This window comes from Agelaius phoeniceus, chromosome 15 (assembly GCF_051311805.1).
Source record: "Agelaius phoeniceus isolate bAgePho1 chromosome 15, bAgePho1.hap1, whole genome shotgun sequence".
In the NCBI taxonomy this organism is placed as follows: domain Eukaryota; kingdom Metazoa; phylum Chordata; class Aves; order Passeriformes; family Icteridae; genus Agelaius; species Agelaius phoeniceus.
The window spans coordinates 5,592,675-5,608,709 of record NC_135279.1 but is presented as its reverse complement, the minus strand read 5'-3'; the positions used below and the strand labels follow the sequence as shown (position 1 = coordinate 5,608,709).

The window sequence follows — 16,035 nt, the reverse complement described above, 5'->3', positions numbered from 1 at the left end:
AGTCTGTGCCATCTCATCTCCATGCTGTCATGCCATCTGTGGGCTTTATCCCAGGAACTCCTGTCACATCCACTCCCATTAGCATTTCTCAGTGCTCTCCTGCCCTTTCCCAGCATCTGCTGACCAAGTCCCTCTGGTCAGCCCTGCTCCTCGTCCTTCATCAAGGCTTTTCATTTCCATGATGCTGTTACCCACTTTTGCTGCACTCTGCCCTGCAGCAGCTCAGCACACGAGCTGCAAACCAGGCAACCCAGCTTGCTAGCAAAGAGAGCTTCCAGACAGGGATTGAGCTGCTATTAATTTATCCTATATTTGTTTTGAAAAGATGCCTGGGGAAGCTACACCATTTCCCTTTCCAGTTAGAGGCTTAACAGCCACAGGCTTTCTCCTTTCTCAGAAATGGAAATCCATGTTTATTTTGCATGTACTCCATCAATCCCCAAGGCATTGCATCCAACAGGCCAAAATCAGAGCTCTGTCTCCACCAAAACACTTCAGGAGAAAGAGCAGAGGGAGACATGCTCTACCTTTACTAGAAGAAACATCTATTTATTTGGGACCAAGGCAGCTGCATGGAGTATAAATTATTTTAATTGGTAAGCCCAACAGGACTCACTCCCTCTTAAAGCAGAAAGGGAAGACCTGGAACATCCATTTCCAGAGTGATCACTGAGGAGCAGCCAGACTGCAATTCCTAAGAGGCTCTTCAGAGGGTTTGATCATTCAGGATGCTCTCACATGTACAAAGTACTAATCTACCTGCAGCACCAGCCATAATCTGCTCCCAGTTAAAACTTGTGCAACTCTGCTGAAGCCAATTTATGAAGCAAACATTTAATTTAGCGAGCAGGCTCACAATCCTAAATTTAAACATATGTCAAGCCAGCTAGTGGCTTTGTTTTAATTAACTCTCAAACTTTGTGGCTGTCATTTCTTTATATAAACGAGGATGTTCTGCCAAGGGCAGCCTGTGAGCCTGTGTGCATCCCTAGGAAACCTCCTGCTATTTCACAGCCACTTTTCAAAGAGCTCTTGCAGGGGTAAGGGGATGTGGATGTTATTATAAGGGTCCATATGGCAGTACACTGGCACTGCAGCATTAAATCAGAGGAATTGTAGCTTTCCAGCCCGGATTCTCACAGTACCAGGTAATGTATATGTAGCTTTATTGTTGTACAATTTTAGTGGCTATGCATTATTCAGGAGCAGCCCGAGTCTCTGCACTGCCGGAGGTGATTCAGCGATGATAAAGGGAATACGCTTTGCTCTAAAGCAGGAGTGAAGGGATTTCACGGGTCGCTATCTTCTCCACCCACGGAGAAACAATGGAAGCGTTAACACTTCTGGTAAAGAAATCAGCTGGCGACAAATTCTCATCGATAATTAAAATGAAAGCGCGAGCTGCCTTAACGTGTAGTTAGACTTAGGAACCCTAACCTGCTCTCTAAATTAAATGCTCTCCTTGATAATTTGCCTCTCGCAGCAGGCACTGAAATCTGCTAGAAGATGCCATCTAGTGGGTTATGGAAGTTTATTTAAGTTTTAATCCACTTGCTGATGTGGGGCGAGGGTGGCAAGAGCTGCAAATGCTGGGGTGCATAATGATTCCTTTTTGCTGTCGCTCCAGGAAATTCGGTATTTCCCTGCGGGGGTTTGCATTGGAAGAGAACTAATATTTATTTTCCCAGTGCCCAGCAGGGCAGCGGATTGTCAGAGCCTTGCTGTTGACACAGCCGAGCCTCACGGCTGTTTTGCTGGCAGAGCATCTTCCCGAGCGAGCGTCGGGGCTGCTGCTCCTCATTGAGGAGACGGATCCGCTCCCCATTCCTGGGAAAGCTGTGCCGCCATTGCTTTTTTCCCTAAAAACACCCTCCAAACACTATCCCGTACCTCTAAATTATGTCGTTTTCATTAGAGTTAAAGCCACTTAATTGCTATCCGGCTAAACAGCACTGGTTTTTAAAGCGAACCAGGGGTGGGGATGGATTTGGAGGGATGCTTCGAGGGTATCTCCATCCCTGCTGGAGACTGCCTTGTTGTCCCCCAGTTATTGTGTGCCCATGGGGCGAACCCCAGCCCTTTGGGGGCCACCCAGACCCTTTGGGGAGCATTTACAGTTCTTACCCTTCAGCCTGCCCCGCTTCTCCCAGTCCTCACTCCCACCCAAGGGGTCCCTCCCTCATTAAGGCGTTTTAAGCCAATTAACCACTGTGACCCCCCCCCCCCCCCCAGCACCGACGGCCGCTTCGAATCCCGCTCCGCCCAGACACCCCGCCGTGCCGCGGCACCCTGGGAGCGCCGTTCTTAGAGAGTCATTAGCGGGGAGTCATTAGTGGGGCTCATTAGCGGAGGGTCATTAGCGCAGGGTAATGAGCGGGGAGCGGGGCGGGGCCTCCCCGGGCGGTGGGCGGGGTCTCCGAGGCCCCGCCCCCCGCGCGAGCGGAGCGGAAGTGCCGGAGTTGCCGCCCGGCGCCGCCGCCGAGCGCGGGCGAAAGTTGCGCTCCGGGAGCGCGGCGGGGGCGGCCGGACCGCGCTCCCTGCTCACCGCGCGGCTGCTCGGCCCCTTCCCGCCGCTCGGCCCGCTCCCGCCAGCCGCTCCGATGCGGCGGAAGCAGAAGCGGCTGCTGCAGGCGGTGGGGCTGGCGCTGGCCGCCCTCGTCTTCTTGCCCAACGTGGGGCTCTGGTCCCTGTACCGCGAGCGGCAGCTGGAGGGCGGCGGCGCGGCCGGCGGGGACGGGGCGGCCGCCGCGGGGGCAGCGGCCGGCGAGGCGCCGGTGAGTGGCGGGGCTGGGGGGGCTGAGCAGCCCCGGCTGTGCCGGGGGGGCCGGTGGGAGCCTCCGGGCGAGGGTCGGGGGGCTCCGGTGGGAGCGAAGGTCGGGGGGCTCCGGTGGGATCCGCTGGGCGAGGGTCGGGGGGCTCCGGTGGGATCCGCTGTCGCACGGGGCGTGTGCGGGGCTGGGCGCGACCCCTCCCAGCACGGAGGGCAGCGAGAAGCGGCAGCCGCCCCCGTGAGAGGATGGGGCAGGGCAGGGAAGCCGGGGTGGGCTCGGTGGTCCCCGGGAAGGAGCTGGGCTGTGTATCCTGTGCCTGCGGTGGAGGAGGAGCGCGAGTACTTTCTTGGCAATTCACGGGAGGGTCTCCTCGCCTTTTTTCGGCTGAGCGTGGTAAGGGTATAATAAAGCAAGGTCTTTGCTTCTTGCGCCAAGGAGCGAGGCAGGACTGGTCCCAGCCGTGCACAGAAAAGAACGGCGAGTCCGTTTCCCAAGGGTGTGCCTCCGTGCCATTTCCCTTTACCTGCCTTGGAAGGGTGTGGGAAGCAAACATCACCTGTTACTCGGCGTCCCCGCAGAGCTCAGGGCGAGGGCTCGCAGGGAGGAGCAGGTGGAGCTTGCGGGTGGTGTCAGAGGAGTGATGCTCCTTTGGGAAAAGCGGATAACTCTTCCTGAGAGGCAGAGGATGCCCGCCGGATATGTGGCCTGAGGTTGTTGCAACACATGGCTGCTTTCCTTTCTTGTCCCACTGGTGTAGTAGTAAATTTCACAGCCAAACCTGTCTGTGCAGCGTGTGAGTCAGGAAGGCTGGATCACCCAAATTAGACGTTTGGAAGCACAGTTTAGCTGCACTTACTTTTGGCTGTGTAATAGCTCTGTCCCCTTCTGGGTTTAGCTTTGTGCCATTAAGAATGATTGGGACTTGAAAGCTTGAAATGTCATTGTGTAACTATCAGTTCAGCTGCCACTCTAAAAGGCTCTGCTTGTTCAAAACCACTTAAAACTCTTATTCTTCTAAATCTTCCCCTCCTTGGAGACTTCCTGCTGTAACTGCACCGTAAAGGTGGAGAAACCTGCTGTGACAATTTTTGCTCTGAGGGAGAGAAGGCTCTCAAAGAGCTGTACTCAAACTGGGACTGAGCTCTTCTTTCCCCCAAGAAACGCTTTTTCAAATTCAAGCTTTTTAGTGTAAGTCTGGATAAAACCATGCTCATGTCCCATGCTGCTGGGGAAGGGGATCAGCTGTTGCCTGTCATAAAACATAAATTTGCAGCAGATCCTCAAATCTGCACAGAAGTCCTTTGGACTTGACCACACAGTGATCATTACATGCCTGGAGTTCCTGATGTTGCTGCCTTATGCTTGTATTTCTGTGGGATGCAGGGAATCTATTTTGCATGGCTGGTAAAAACCAAGCCCTGCTCCATAGCTTCATGTGTTAGGGTGAAATGAAGACCTTTGTAAAATCATGTGTCCTCCAGAGGTAATGAGGAGAAAGTTGGGAATTATTCTTAGGAGACTTCAAAGTGGCAAGTTGGCTTTTATGGTTTTGGTCTTCCAAAATTGTCCTTGTACTGTAGGCTTTGGGTACACGTAAGCCAGGCAGCATCTCTCCTGATTTCTGTGTCCTTGCAGTGTTCTCAGTGTTCAGCTATCCTGAGCTGCCTGTGTTGTACACAATGCCTGCTCCATTTTTCTTTATGTCTCTGTAAAGTATGGCAGCTGTCAGTGATTTGAGATCTGCTTTTGTTTTGATGGTGTGTGGAGTTGGAAACGCCTGTGCAGCTCGCAGGAAAATTTGCAGTAAAACCTCTCTGCACTTGTGTAAATCAGAGCTGCTGGGTTTTAGGCTGAAGGCTTCATCTTCCAGTCTAATTAACGTGGAATTATGGGCTGCAGGGGGGTCTGTGAGTGAAGATATATTTGTGTTATGGGCTTATTTTTTGAATGATTTGGCCTTGCAATGATAGCTCCAGTTACATTGCGCTAGGGAAAACATAGCCTTAAGGACAACAGGCTGTCTTGGTAAAAATAATTTCAGATGAAGCAGGATAAAAACAACTCAAATGTGATTTTGTTTTTCTGTTTAGTTGTGTGGGTTTGTTTTACTGTTGTCATAGAGGTATCTGCCAGCTGACTGCAGAGAGTTTTTTGGGCATCCTCACAATCAATGGTTCCAGCCTCCCTTCCTTGGTCCCAACAAGCATTCATGGGTTTTGTATTTAATAACCAACTTCCAGCTTGTAAATGAATATGCTTTTTGTCTGAATATTCTTCTTGTTCCTGAAGCCTTTCGAAAGAGCTGACTTCTTAATACAAAAACTCCAGATGATAGGAGACAATATAATGAAAAAATATATTCAGAGCAGTCAGAAAAGATTTTCTTCTGTTTCTGGCTTTAATTTGCCTTTTTGTGCAGGCTAATCTTTGAATTGAGGACATTTCCTATGTACTTCAGAATTGAGCTTTTCAATGAAATCTCTGTCCAGGCTCATTCTTTGTCTTTAAATGGTGTCTGCTGTTTCAGTCAGTAGTTCTATCCCTCAGAGTAAAAGCAGAAGAGGGGGAAACGTTTTAAGAAACAGCAGAATTAAAGCTATAAAACAATTCCTAGAACCTTGTCTTATTGCTAAAATTTTGAAGTTTGAAACCACCCAGGAGTTTTTGTTGTCTGTCTGTGCTGCATGTTACCTTCAGTAATGTGGCAATATGCATCACTATAGGTGATTTGGCTTTATTTAATCTTTCTAGTGCCCGAAACAAATATGTCAGAAAATTAAGCAATCAGAAACGATGTAAATATATTCTAGGGAAGATTATTCTAAACGGTTTCTGCGGAAGTGCCTAGGCAGCTAATTGCTTCTGTATTTACATGTTCAGGGGAAACATTATGGTGGCTGAAAATAGTGTCTTGCTTTAATAAGGAGGGTGAGGTATCTGCTCTTTCCTCTGCCTTTGGGTCTGTTCTGTTGCAGCTCTGTGGGTGTTTCTCCCTCCACACAGGAGAGATGGAGAGAAGTCAGCAAGGTCTTGGCCTCAAGGTCGTGCTGCAGATCTCCTCAGAAAAGCTGGAGCTCTGAGTTAGTCCTTGCTTAACTGCTGGGGGCTCAGAAGTGGCCTCTGTCACTCCGTGCAGGGCTCAGAAGTGGCCTCTGTCACTCTGTGCAGTGCTCAGAGAGGAGATGATCTGTGAAGTCCTTTTTTTCCTGGGCTGTGTAACAGGTCTGGCATTAAATGGGGCTGGTGGCATCGTGGTACTGAAGCGTTTCTGCTGACAGCTTTAGAAGCTGCTTTGACTTCGTGACTGTGCTGTTTGCTCATCACTACGTGTGTCTCAGCGTGCTCACGGAATGCAGATTGACTTTTCTGTAGATTCATCTTTTTCTTTTTTTAACAACTATTCAATAAGTAAAAACATACGATCTGTGGGTGTGGGGGTAGGAAGAAGCAGAAGGAATGCAGCTATTCCTTTTGTCTCTTGGATCTCTGCTGTCTGCCTCAGAGGCTGCTGAGCATCCTCAGCCCAAATGTTTAATTGATGTGGATGTAGCTTTGCAGTGTGTAAACCCTGGATGAGTTAGGCTGTGGGCTGGTGGCTTGTGTTTGGGCTAATGCAAGTGTTTATGTGGCTTTCAGCGCTCTGCAGAGCTGCTGCTCTGCTCTTCTGTGGTCAGGCTGGAGATCCTCCCTGTGTGAAACCTGCTGTTCTGGGAATGTGGCTTTTGAGCTCGCAGAGATACTGAGCTGGAAGGTTTTCCTTTGAATTGCTGGCTGAAAGCACTGTAGCAAATGAGCTGCCTTTGGTGGCAGTGCGTTTTTATCTGATATGATGAATGCTTTATGGAGTCGCCCTGTAGCTTGTTGTGGCAGTAATTTGTGCTCTATAAATTAGCTCGGGAGCATGATGGAAGTGTATAAATCACATCGGTGATTGTGTGGTGCCCTCTGCTGCCGGCTGGCTGGAGTGATGTGGGGTACACCCTCCTGCTGCTTCCTTGGCAGTCAGAAACCAACTGCAAACTTGGGACTGAAAAATGCCCGGGGAGGGTGCTGCTGTTGGAAAGTTTGGGGTGATAAACTTTGGCTTTAGTGCCAGTGAGCCTAAAGTTTCCAGCCAGCATGGCTGAAAATGCAGCCCTGGTGAGGACTGAGTGGGGAGTGATTCTGCTGATGTCCTCCTCAGCTGAGGAAGAGGATGGGCTTTGCTGTTCTGACCTGGGGGCAGCTGTCAAGAGTTTGTCAAGGTTTGTCAGCATTGTGGTGTGGTTTGCAAAAACTAATAAGGAAGACCTAAAGCACAGTCCAGATGCCAGGAGCCAAAAAGTTTTGCAGTAGAAATCTTCCTACCACGAAGAAAGGTCACCATTATTGCAGGAATTAAATTCATAATGAAGCATGTTTGAACAGTGAAACAGAACCACTTTTCCAATAACAGAAGGGAGGAGAAGGGCTTGGGAAAAATTAGAGGAACACTGTTCTGCTCTCTGCCAGCCAGAAGGGAGTTGGAGAGCCAGAAGGGAGCTGGACAGCCAGCTTGCTGTGCTTCACAGGTTTATGGCAGACTGGTCCTGTCCTAGACCCTGCTGCTGCTCCACAGAGCTCTTGGGCACTGCTGTGTTTTCCATCAGCTGATGTACAGGGAAACTTTGAAAAGCTTGTTTTTGTAAGTATGGTGTAAAACAACTGGCATCTAAGGACTGGAGGACAAGTGCTACAGCTGAACAAGCCTGTTTTAATTTAAGAGTGACTGGTCGAATGTGGGCTGCTCTGAAGTTTATCACTTGAGTGAGTGCACTTGTGAAATGAGCAGGGTTTCCTGAGCTAGGTAAGCATGTCCTGCACTTGTGGTTGGCAAAGGGAGCTGAAGTGAAGTGTCTAAACCATCTCACAGCTGTAAAGTGCAAAGTAAAATTTGAAAATATGCTTATAAAGAAACTGGAGCTTTCAGTGGCCTTCACTCAAGGTCTCATTGTGGTGATCTTTGTTGTAATGGCAACACAGAGCTGAATGAACAAATGGGCTGTATTGTAGGTCTCCTATGCCATGTGAAAATAAATGGTTTATTATACTTTGTTCTTCATCATTGAGCAGGTCCTTCTGTTATTGGAAAAGTGGTTCTGTTTCACTGTTCAAACATGCTTCATATGCACTTAATTGCTGCAATGGTGACCTTTCTTTGTAGTAGGAAGATTTCTACTGCAAAACTTTTTTGCTCCTGGCATCTGGACTGTGCTTTAGGTCACTGGTGAAAACCATAATTGTGTGCTGATCTCCACAGCTGTGTGCTTTTGCTGAAAGAATATTAATCAAATTTTAAGAGACAACTGGTTTAAGAGCAACAACAGTTACAGATAACTATCAGGTATTTGACTTAAGAGGACTGGAAAAACTAACAGGAAGTTACTTATTGCCAGTGAGGAGGGTTGGTGAAATTAGGCAGGAAAATGTTATCAACCAGACTTTGTTTTATAGTGCCACCTTCCACTCCCTGTTTGAATACAAGGTACAGGTGTCACTAGGAAAAGATAAAGGGCTGCAGTTTCCCTTCCTGTCACTCTGTGTTTGCTTCCTTGTGTATAGAAAACTGGAAAGCCTGAATGCATTAAAAACTGTCTGCTGTGATGGCAAGCAGACATTAATGATTATTTTAACAGTCATTCATTTAAATATTATTTAAATGTTGCTTCAGTCAGACTGAGCTAGATTGGGAATAGTTACTTTCTGTTAATTTAATTTGCTCTCTGTTCCTATTCTGAAATCAAATCAGGAATAGCCTTTCTGCCTGACATTTGCACTTTGTCTTAACCTGATCTCCTGTCCCTGGACAGAAGGATTTTGGTCAGTGCTAGTGCAGTTTGGCCACTTGGATATTTCTTCCGGATACAGCTTGGCCTGGGATTCCTGTGCTTCTAGGGAGTTGTATAAATGACATTCTATCTTGCCTTCAGGCCCCAGATTGTTTGCAGAACCAAAGCTGTCGGTGGGGATTTTTAGCAGCTCAGGGATAGTGTGAATCTGTTTATCATGTTTCACAGACTCCTGAACAAATTCTGGTGCCTGAGTCACTTCCAAGAGTGTAACAGTGTGATGCTTAATTTCCAAATCCAGGGATAATAGCCCCCACTTTCCAATTTTAAAAATTCATGTTCTGCTTTCAGACTGCCTTTTGTCTTGGTGGTGGTGGTGAAAAAACTTCTTTATTCTCTGTTATTTCTTGAAGAGTGTGCTTGTGGTTTTCCCTTCAGGTCATGACTTCTTACAGCTCAGAGAGCCAGTAAGTGCTGCTGGTCCTGCTTTATTCCACATGAAGCCTGGCCCCTCAGTGGCAATGGTATCTTTTTTATCAGTGTAACCAACACCCATGGTGGTATTTCCTGCATTTGTGTTATCCTGCATGGGTGATGGATAGGCAACAAGGAATGGAGTGTTTATCTACACAGCTTTGTTAAGAATATAAGTAGTAGTGGATATCAAATTATGGCTGACTTGTCAGACTCTGCCTCTTTTGTTAAATTTACAGGGTCTGGCAAACGATTGCAGAAAGCTACAGATCAGTAAATCAATACCAGCACAAAGAGTTGCCAGGCAGGCCTCCTTTTCAAATGCCTGGCTAGAAGAGTAACTTCTACTGTGTCTGAGATCTGCTGGCAGCTCTGCACCCTCTAAAATACAAGAAATGAGTTGTTTGACATGTCTCCTTATTGTTCCTTGTATAAACTTGATAAAGCTTTAACTTGCAGCTTCAAAGAAGGGAGGTCTACCAGTTTTTGGTGCTTAAGTTTGCTTTTCTTTCTAAATAATTACCTTTCTTCCCTTTTGCAGTTCCTCCATTTTCTCTAATCTTAGCTCTAGGTTATAAGAGAGCTCCCTAGAGCATATATCTATAATTAAGGCTTTTAAACCACAATTACAGTGGAGCATCAGCGGTGCTCTGCTGCGACCAATATCCAAGGGAGCAACTTGCTTCAGCAGAAAAGTTGTTGATTTTATTACAAACAAAATCTCTCCTGTCCCACTCACAGAGTTTCCTCTGATACTGCTTCATGCCTTCCCACTTTGCTGAGTTATCTTCCTAAAGCTGATGACCATTAATGGCATGTCCTCTCTAGCTCACAAGAATAAAAAGGTTTTATTTAGCCCCCCTGTCATCTTCTGGAAACACAGGCTGCCAGCTCTACTGCAAATCATTCATTCCCTCATGAGTACATTCACAGAACTGGAGGGTTTAAAATGGAAACCCCGTTTTAAGCAAATTCATGTAACTCATGTGGATATTTTGATTCTTTCTTTGGCCAGAAACGGAAAGCAAAGGAAGGGAAGGAGGATGGAGTCTAGGAAGGCTTGACTGTGTTGTGCTGCCCAGCTTGGTGGAGAAGCTCATTCTTAATGTCACCAAATAAAATGACTGTGTCTTCAGTCTCAACCTCTTATTAATTTCTCAGCTTTAATACCTTTTTCCTTTGCAATTAGCACAAGTAGCAGAAAGCAACTTCTAAACAGTCTTTGAAAACAGTGAATGCTGACATCCTTCCCTGTTAGGCTGCAAATTGCTTCTGCCCAGAGGTAACTAATTCCTGATCAAAGCTTCTCCCCTCACCACTAATGTGTATTTCTCATGTGTGTGCCATGTGTAGCTGATCTAACAGTGACCTGACACCTTTCCCTGATGTAGCTTTCAAAGAGAAAACTTGTCCTGTTCTTTGTGGTTGCAGATCACAAGGCAGCTGCTGAAGTGGAACTTCCAAAAGGCATATCAGAATTTTTTTTTTAATATACAGAAAATGCAGCTGTTTACTAAAATAATGACCAGCAAAGGGGTTAAATTTCAAACAAAAAGAACTCGTGTCCTAAACTTGTAAATGAAGCCTGTCTTCCTGCTGCAGAACTGTTTGGTCATAAAAATAAAAGATTCACAGAATAACAGTAAATCAGTCTGTCTCCTGCAAGAGTTTTCATTTTCTGGATGCATGGAATTTCTTGTTTGAGTTCTCTCCCTTTCAAAAAATCTGGTTAGATTGGCATTTTGTGTTTGTTAGTCAAGGTCTTGTGATGTTTTGGGACTTCACCAGATCTTGTCTGTAAACACAGCCAGCTGTCCCTCCTCCACGGAGCTGCCTTGCCTCAGCCCTCCTGAACAACCGGGGCTTTTTTACAAGCTTAAGTTGCTATGAAAAGTTCTGCTCTGCTTGATCCCTAAAGCCTGAAATCCTTTGCTTGCAGCTATGTGTGCAAGCTAAGGTGACTTTTCAAAGCAAAGTCGTTTCATTCTCTGTCTGCTTATGATTATTCAGAAGACCTAATATTTAAATCCCCCTAGTAGCCAGTCTTGTTTTTTTCTCAGTGGAAGATCCCATAGGCTTGTTTTTCTGTAAGTTGCCTTTGTTTGTGTTCAGATTCATTTGGGAGGTTGCTTTTACCTAGTTGATCACACTAGCAAGGAAACAATTTTTCTCCATGATGGCAAAAAACTAGGTTTGGTTTTTTTTTCTTTCTTGAGCTTCCCTAATGTTTCCCATCCTTCAGATGGAGTCCAAAGAAGAAATGTTCACAGGGATTAGTAAGCATGAGCGTTTTCTTAATAAATAAAACAGGTGAAACAGAGTTTGAGTGTTCTTAACACTTAGACCAAAGTTTTCAAAGATGTCTTAGAGTATGATGTTCCTTTGAAAAGTAAGAGTCTTAGTGACTTTGATCTAGAGTATGGTATAAAAATAACCACAACCAGGACTGGCATCCCATAAGATTTCTTTTTGTTTGTTTTTTGGGGGGTTTTATAATATTTTTAAAAGAGTAAGCAGCTCCTTCACTTTGCTCAGACTTACTTTAATCTTCACTCTGCTTCCTTGGAAGTGGCTCTCTTTAGAGACTGTAATTTCAGCTCAGATAAATACAAGCAAAATATATTCCATCACTGAAGAAAATCAGAACCCCAAAAACTAGATAAGTAAGACATAATGGTGTTGTAAAAGGCTTTCATTGGGCAAGGAAGTAATTTTCTGTAACATTACAGAAGGTGACTTAAATTTAACCTGTCCATCCATGTTAGCTACTGTGTGCCAGGCTTGTTCAGGATCTCAAAAAGAAGTGAACCCTCTGATTATCTTCTGTTTTCTCATTTATCTCCCTGGTGGCCTGTTGCCAGTGTTTTATGTGTGATAGCCAAGTAAGAAGGAATAACTCCTTTTTTCCACTCCTGCGCTTGTTGGTTTTGCTGATCCACCAAATACACTCTGGGCTGTCACTTCCCTTTGATTCTCAGGCTGTGTCAGAAATATTTAAAACTCCTATGGATATCTTGCTGCTGCATGCTGCCTGTTTTTTTTATGTGTGTGGCTGTTTTGGAAACTGATTCAAGGTACTAATTTAGGCTAGAAAAAAAAAAAATCTCCCTTCAGAAAACCAGCATCTGCTCACAGGTCTTATTTGCAGCAGTGAAGAAGTTATATTGGTACTGTTAAAGTGTTTGGAGTGAAATTTCTCAAGATTATTTTGCTTGCTTGGTACTGAGGGCATGGAAGCAAACTGCAAAAATATCTGTGAGGTATTGGAAGACCTAGGATATTTATGTAGAAACTGGCAGAATTGTATCTGGTTATGTGCATGGAGACCAGAGAACTATCCAGGTTATCATTGTTGCTGTTGTAGCTGATTTTTGGAAATGTGATTCTTGACCCATTGTGCCCCAGATTGTTTCTGATCTTCAGATGTGAATTGTGTGCTCTGCTAATGGGAGATGGGAAAAGTCTTATCTGCAATGTGTGAAGGTCCTACTTGTTGTCCTTGATTTTGACTGCTGCACAGAATCTGTGTAAAATCTGTATAAAAGATAACAAGTCTTCATTCATTGTACTGTCATATTTTCTGCAAATAGGAACTTGGGCCTGCTGATTACAGAGAAAGAGTCCTTGGCAAAGCAATTACAAACTAACAAGAAAGCGTCTTGAATTTCAATTTGTGCCAACATCCTTTTCTGTGCATCTTGGCCAAAGCTGCTATCAGCATAAACTTACACCAATCACCCTGGGTGAAAGGCCTAAGCTGTGGAAACAACTGATGGTTTGTGGCTTTTCAAGTGCTGATATTTTTATAATAAGTGGCTGCTCCTGGTAGAAAAGCGTCTGAGAAGTTATGAATTGTCATGAATACATGAGCAGAGAGCACTGGCATTGCTGATAAATTAGCTGGGAATTGTCAGTTGTGTGGTAGAACTCAAATGTTGGCTAAAACTGAACATGTGAAATTAAATAGAAAAGAACAGATATTTCTCTCTGGATACTCAAAAACAATAACAAGTCATGTGAAAACTTGTTTTAGAAATTATTTCTAGAGGGTATGAGTTTTCAAGCCTAATGCAGTGAAGTCTATTTTTATAGTCCTTGAAAACAAAACCTGACAGACCATATTTGCCAGCACTTATATTGCTCTGGTGACAGTGCTTCTTTTTAGAGCATGCCAGAGGAAATACTCTGTGCTGGAGCATATGTCAGTGATTAGTGGGACCAGTGCTGCAGGATGAAGTGGAAGAAATATGGCTGTGTGAAAAAAAAAAAAAAGCTGAATGGACAGAAACGTGAGAAATGTAGTGGTTTATGGGTCAGGTTTAGGGTAGGAATGGAAAATAGTTATTTTTAGGATGTCTGTATGTAGCTGACATGCTGTCTTCCAAATCACTGAGGTTTCACTGAGAGGATGGCTGCTGTCTTTCTCTGTGTGTTCCCCTTAATTTCTTCTTCGTGTAGAAAACTGTTTTCCCTTTGAATGGATCGCTGTTTGCATTCTGCAGGTGTTACATAATGCAGGTGTTTGTATGCTCAGGGTGAACTGGAAACCTCAGGAAGTGAAAGACTTTGGCACCCACCCCTTTTTGTGAATTTGTGCATTCAAGGGCAGAGAATGATCCTCAGGAGCCGGATGAGTCTCTCCAGACCCGACACCCTGGCTCCAGTCGAGCCCTTGAGGTGTGTGCTCATGTTTGGGTTTGGATTTGTCAGCTCCTCCTCCCCCCAGAGCCACCTTGGGAAGGATGCTGAGGTCAGAGCAGAGCTCTCAGCCCAGGTTCTGCACCAGCCATGTGGGACTCTGGGCGCTTGTGTTCAACTCCTGGGCTGGAGGAAGAGGAGGAGGATGGAGCCCTGCTGCCCTTCTCCAGCATCACGGACAGCTTTCACTCCAGAGCTGCAGGGCAGCAGCTACAGCCCTCAGTGGACTTTGTCTCCCTGCTTTGACCATCCAAAATAACAAATATCTGTGTTCTTTGCAGGCACCAAAGCATGCAAGCAGCTACAAGTGATTTGTGAGCAATATAGAGGCAGCACTGTACGTAGATTTTGAAAAGCCTCTCCTACCCAGTTGTTTAATGGGATCCTGAAAGTGCCCACAGACCCCACTGTGGAAACACAAAGCTGGGAGTTGAGCTGCTAGATGCACAGCCTTGTGATTTTCAAGTTTCTTGTATATTTAGCCCTTGACATCATAGGTTAGTCATCAGTCAAGTGCTGCAAAAATGTTCTGCTGCCTCACCCTGTTTTTCGTATCTTGTCACTTACATTGGCGTGCTCCAAAATTTTTGCTATTCAACATAAATGGGAAGAAAATGAAAATGCTCTGTTCCCTTTATCACAATTGATGCCTGTACTTGAACTTTGCCAGTATTTGTTTATGAAAACTGCTTGGTTTTTCCCTCTGAAATGTTTTTGTCAGAGCAGCTCAATACAACTTGTATTAGGGGAAGTCAGAAGAAGTTAGAGAATCCTTGAAAACTGGAAAAAGAATAGATTAGATTGCTACATAGAATTACCTAACTGGTATCAAAATTAGACTGCTGCTGCAAAGGAGATATTTGGCTATTAATATTTAAAGAAATAATGCAAGAAGCCAGGCAATATTCAATTAAATGCAAGTTATTTTATAACTGTCTTCAGCTCACTACACTTGTGATTTACCTGATTTAGACTTTTTTGGCAAAGTTTTCCCTCATATTTGAGTGTTTTTAAAGCTATTTTAGGTCTGGTTTTTGCTAAAAAATCCTGTAAAGTTCTTGCTTTTGAATAACTCTTGAGATAACTGGAAAAACAGAATTAAATTATTTGGGCCCTTTGGGGAAAAGTGAAGGCTTCATGAGATTTGATTTGTATTTCTGTAGCACACAGGAGGCCTAATCAGAAGTCTGCAAGGAGAAAATAAAGCACCCAAAGGCAGACTGTTTCCCATAAAGTAACCCAAACTGAAAGTATATATTTATTTTCCTTCCCTGAATTTGCTCTTGTAGAAAATATCTTAAAAATTGGATTGTTTACTGGTACTTGTACCAAAAAAAAAGAAGCTTTTCAGCAGTGCAATAATTAGATTTTTGTACTGTGTCACCAGTACTGCATGGATTTCTGAAAGGGGCATCTGGATTTTCACTGGTGACTGAATCCAGTGTTTAAAGATCTTGGTGTTTTCAGTCTGATATGTGATGTCTCTAAGTTCTCTGACTGTTTCATACTTGAATCTGCTGGCTCAGGCATGAGATTCATGGATCCAGTTTCCTCTTCCTTCGTTTGTCAGAGCTGTGAAAGGAACTGACTTTGAAACCTTGGTTATAGTTAATCTTTTTGCTTCCTTACAATTGTTAAAGATCGAAACATTTAAGAGGAGGAGCACCAGCTTACCTCATTTGTGGGTCACAGCTTGGTGTCTTCAGCAAAATGTTGTCAAGCTTGTGGAAGTTGGATCCATTTGAAATGGGTTCTCATTGTGTCTGCAGATACAGTCTGGGGTTTTTTTTCTCTTCTGCTGGAGGGTGGTGGAAGCTGTGGCTCTTGGTGGAGTGTTGTGATGTTCCTGTGGACTTGTTCATCATCTGCAGTGATCTCTGCTCAGGAGGTGGAAGAGACCAACAGAGGAAATCTCCTTCCATCCTGCTTAGGAACTTTGTCAGCTTAACATGAATGATTTTGGGCTTGTGCTCAGTGCTGCTGGATGATGCAGTTGGGATTCTCTTCTGCCTCCCTAAACAGGAGCAGCCTGTAACACACACATCACCATTCAGTGTGTGTGCAACCTGCTTGGGCTCTGTGCAGTCAGCAAGAAGGGGCAGGATTTAAATAATGGGATCAGATCATGCACCTGGATCTCGTTTGAAATCACAGGGTGAAAAGCTTCTAAAGCCTCTAAAAGCTTTCAGCAGCTCCTCAGAAGAGGAGACTGGTTGGCAGACAAGACCCTGAAATCTGATGGGTTATAGTGTACTCTTAAAATTTAATGAAATGTAATCCAAGGT

At 44.9% G+C, this 16,035-nt stretch overlaps 1 protein-coding gene across 1 annotated transcript in view; it reads left to right on the top strand.

Moving 5' to 3' along the window:
• Window positions 1-2,446: 2,446 nt before the first annotated feature.
• GALNT10 (polypeptide N-acetylgalactosaminyltransferase 10) overlaps window positions 2,447-16,035 on the top strand; it is a 77,932-nt gene continuing 64,343 nt past the window's right edge. The window contains exon 1 of the mRNA XM_054642966.2: window positions 2,447-2,774. Within this exon, the coding sequence (XP_054498941.1) occupies window positions 2,601-2,774 (174 nt within the window). The 5' untranslated portion in view covers window positions 2,447-2,600. The remainder of the gene's footprint in view (window positions 2,775-16,035) is intronic.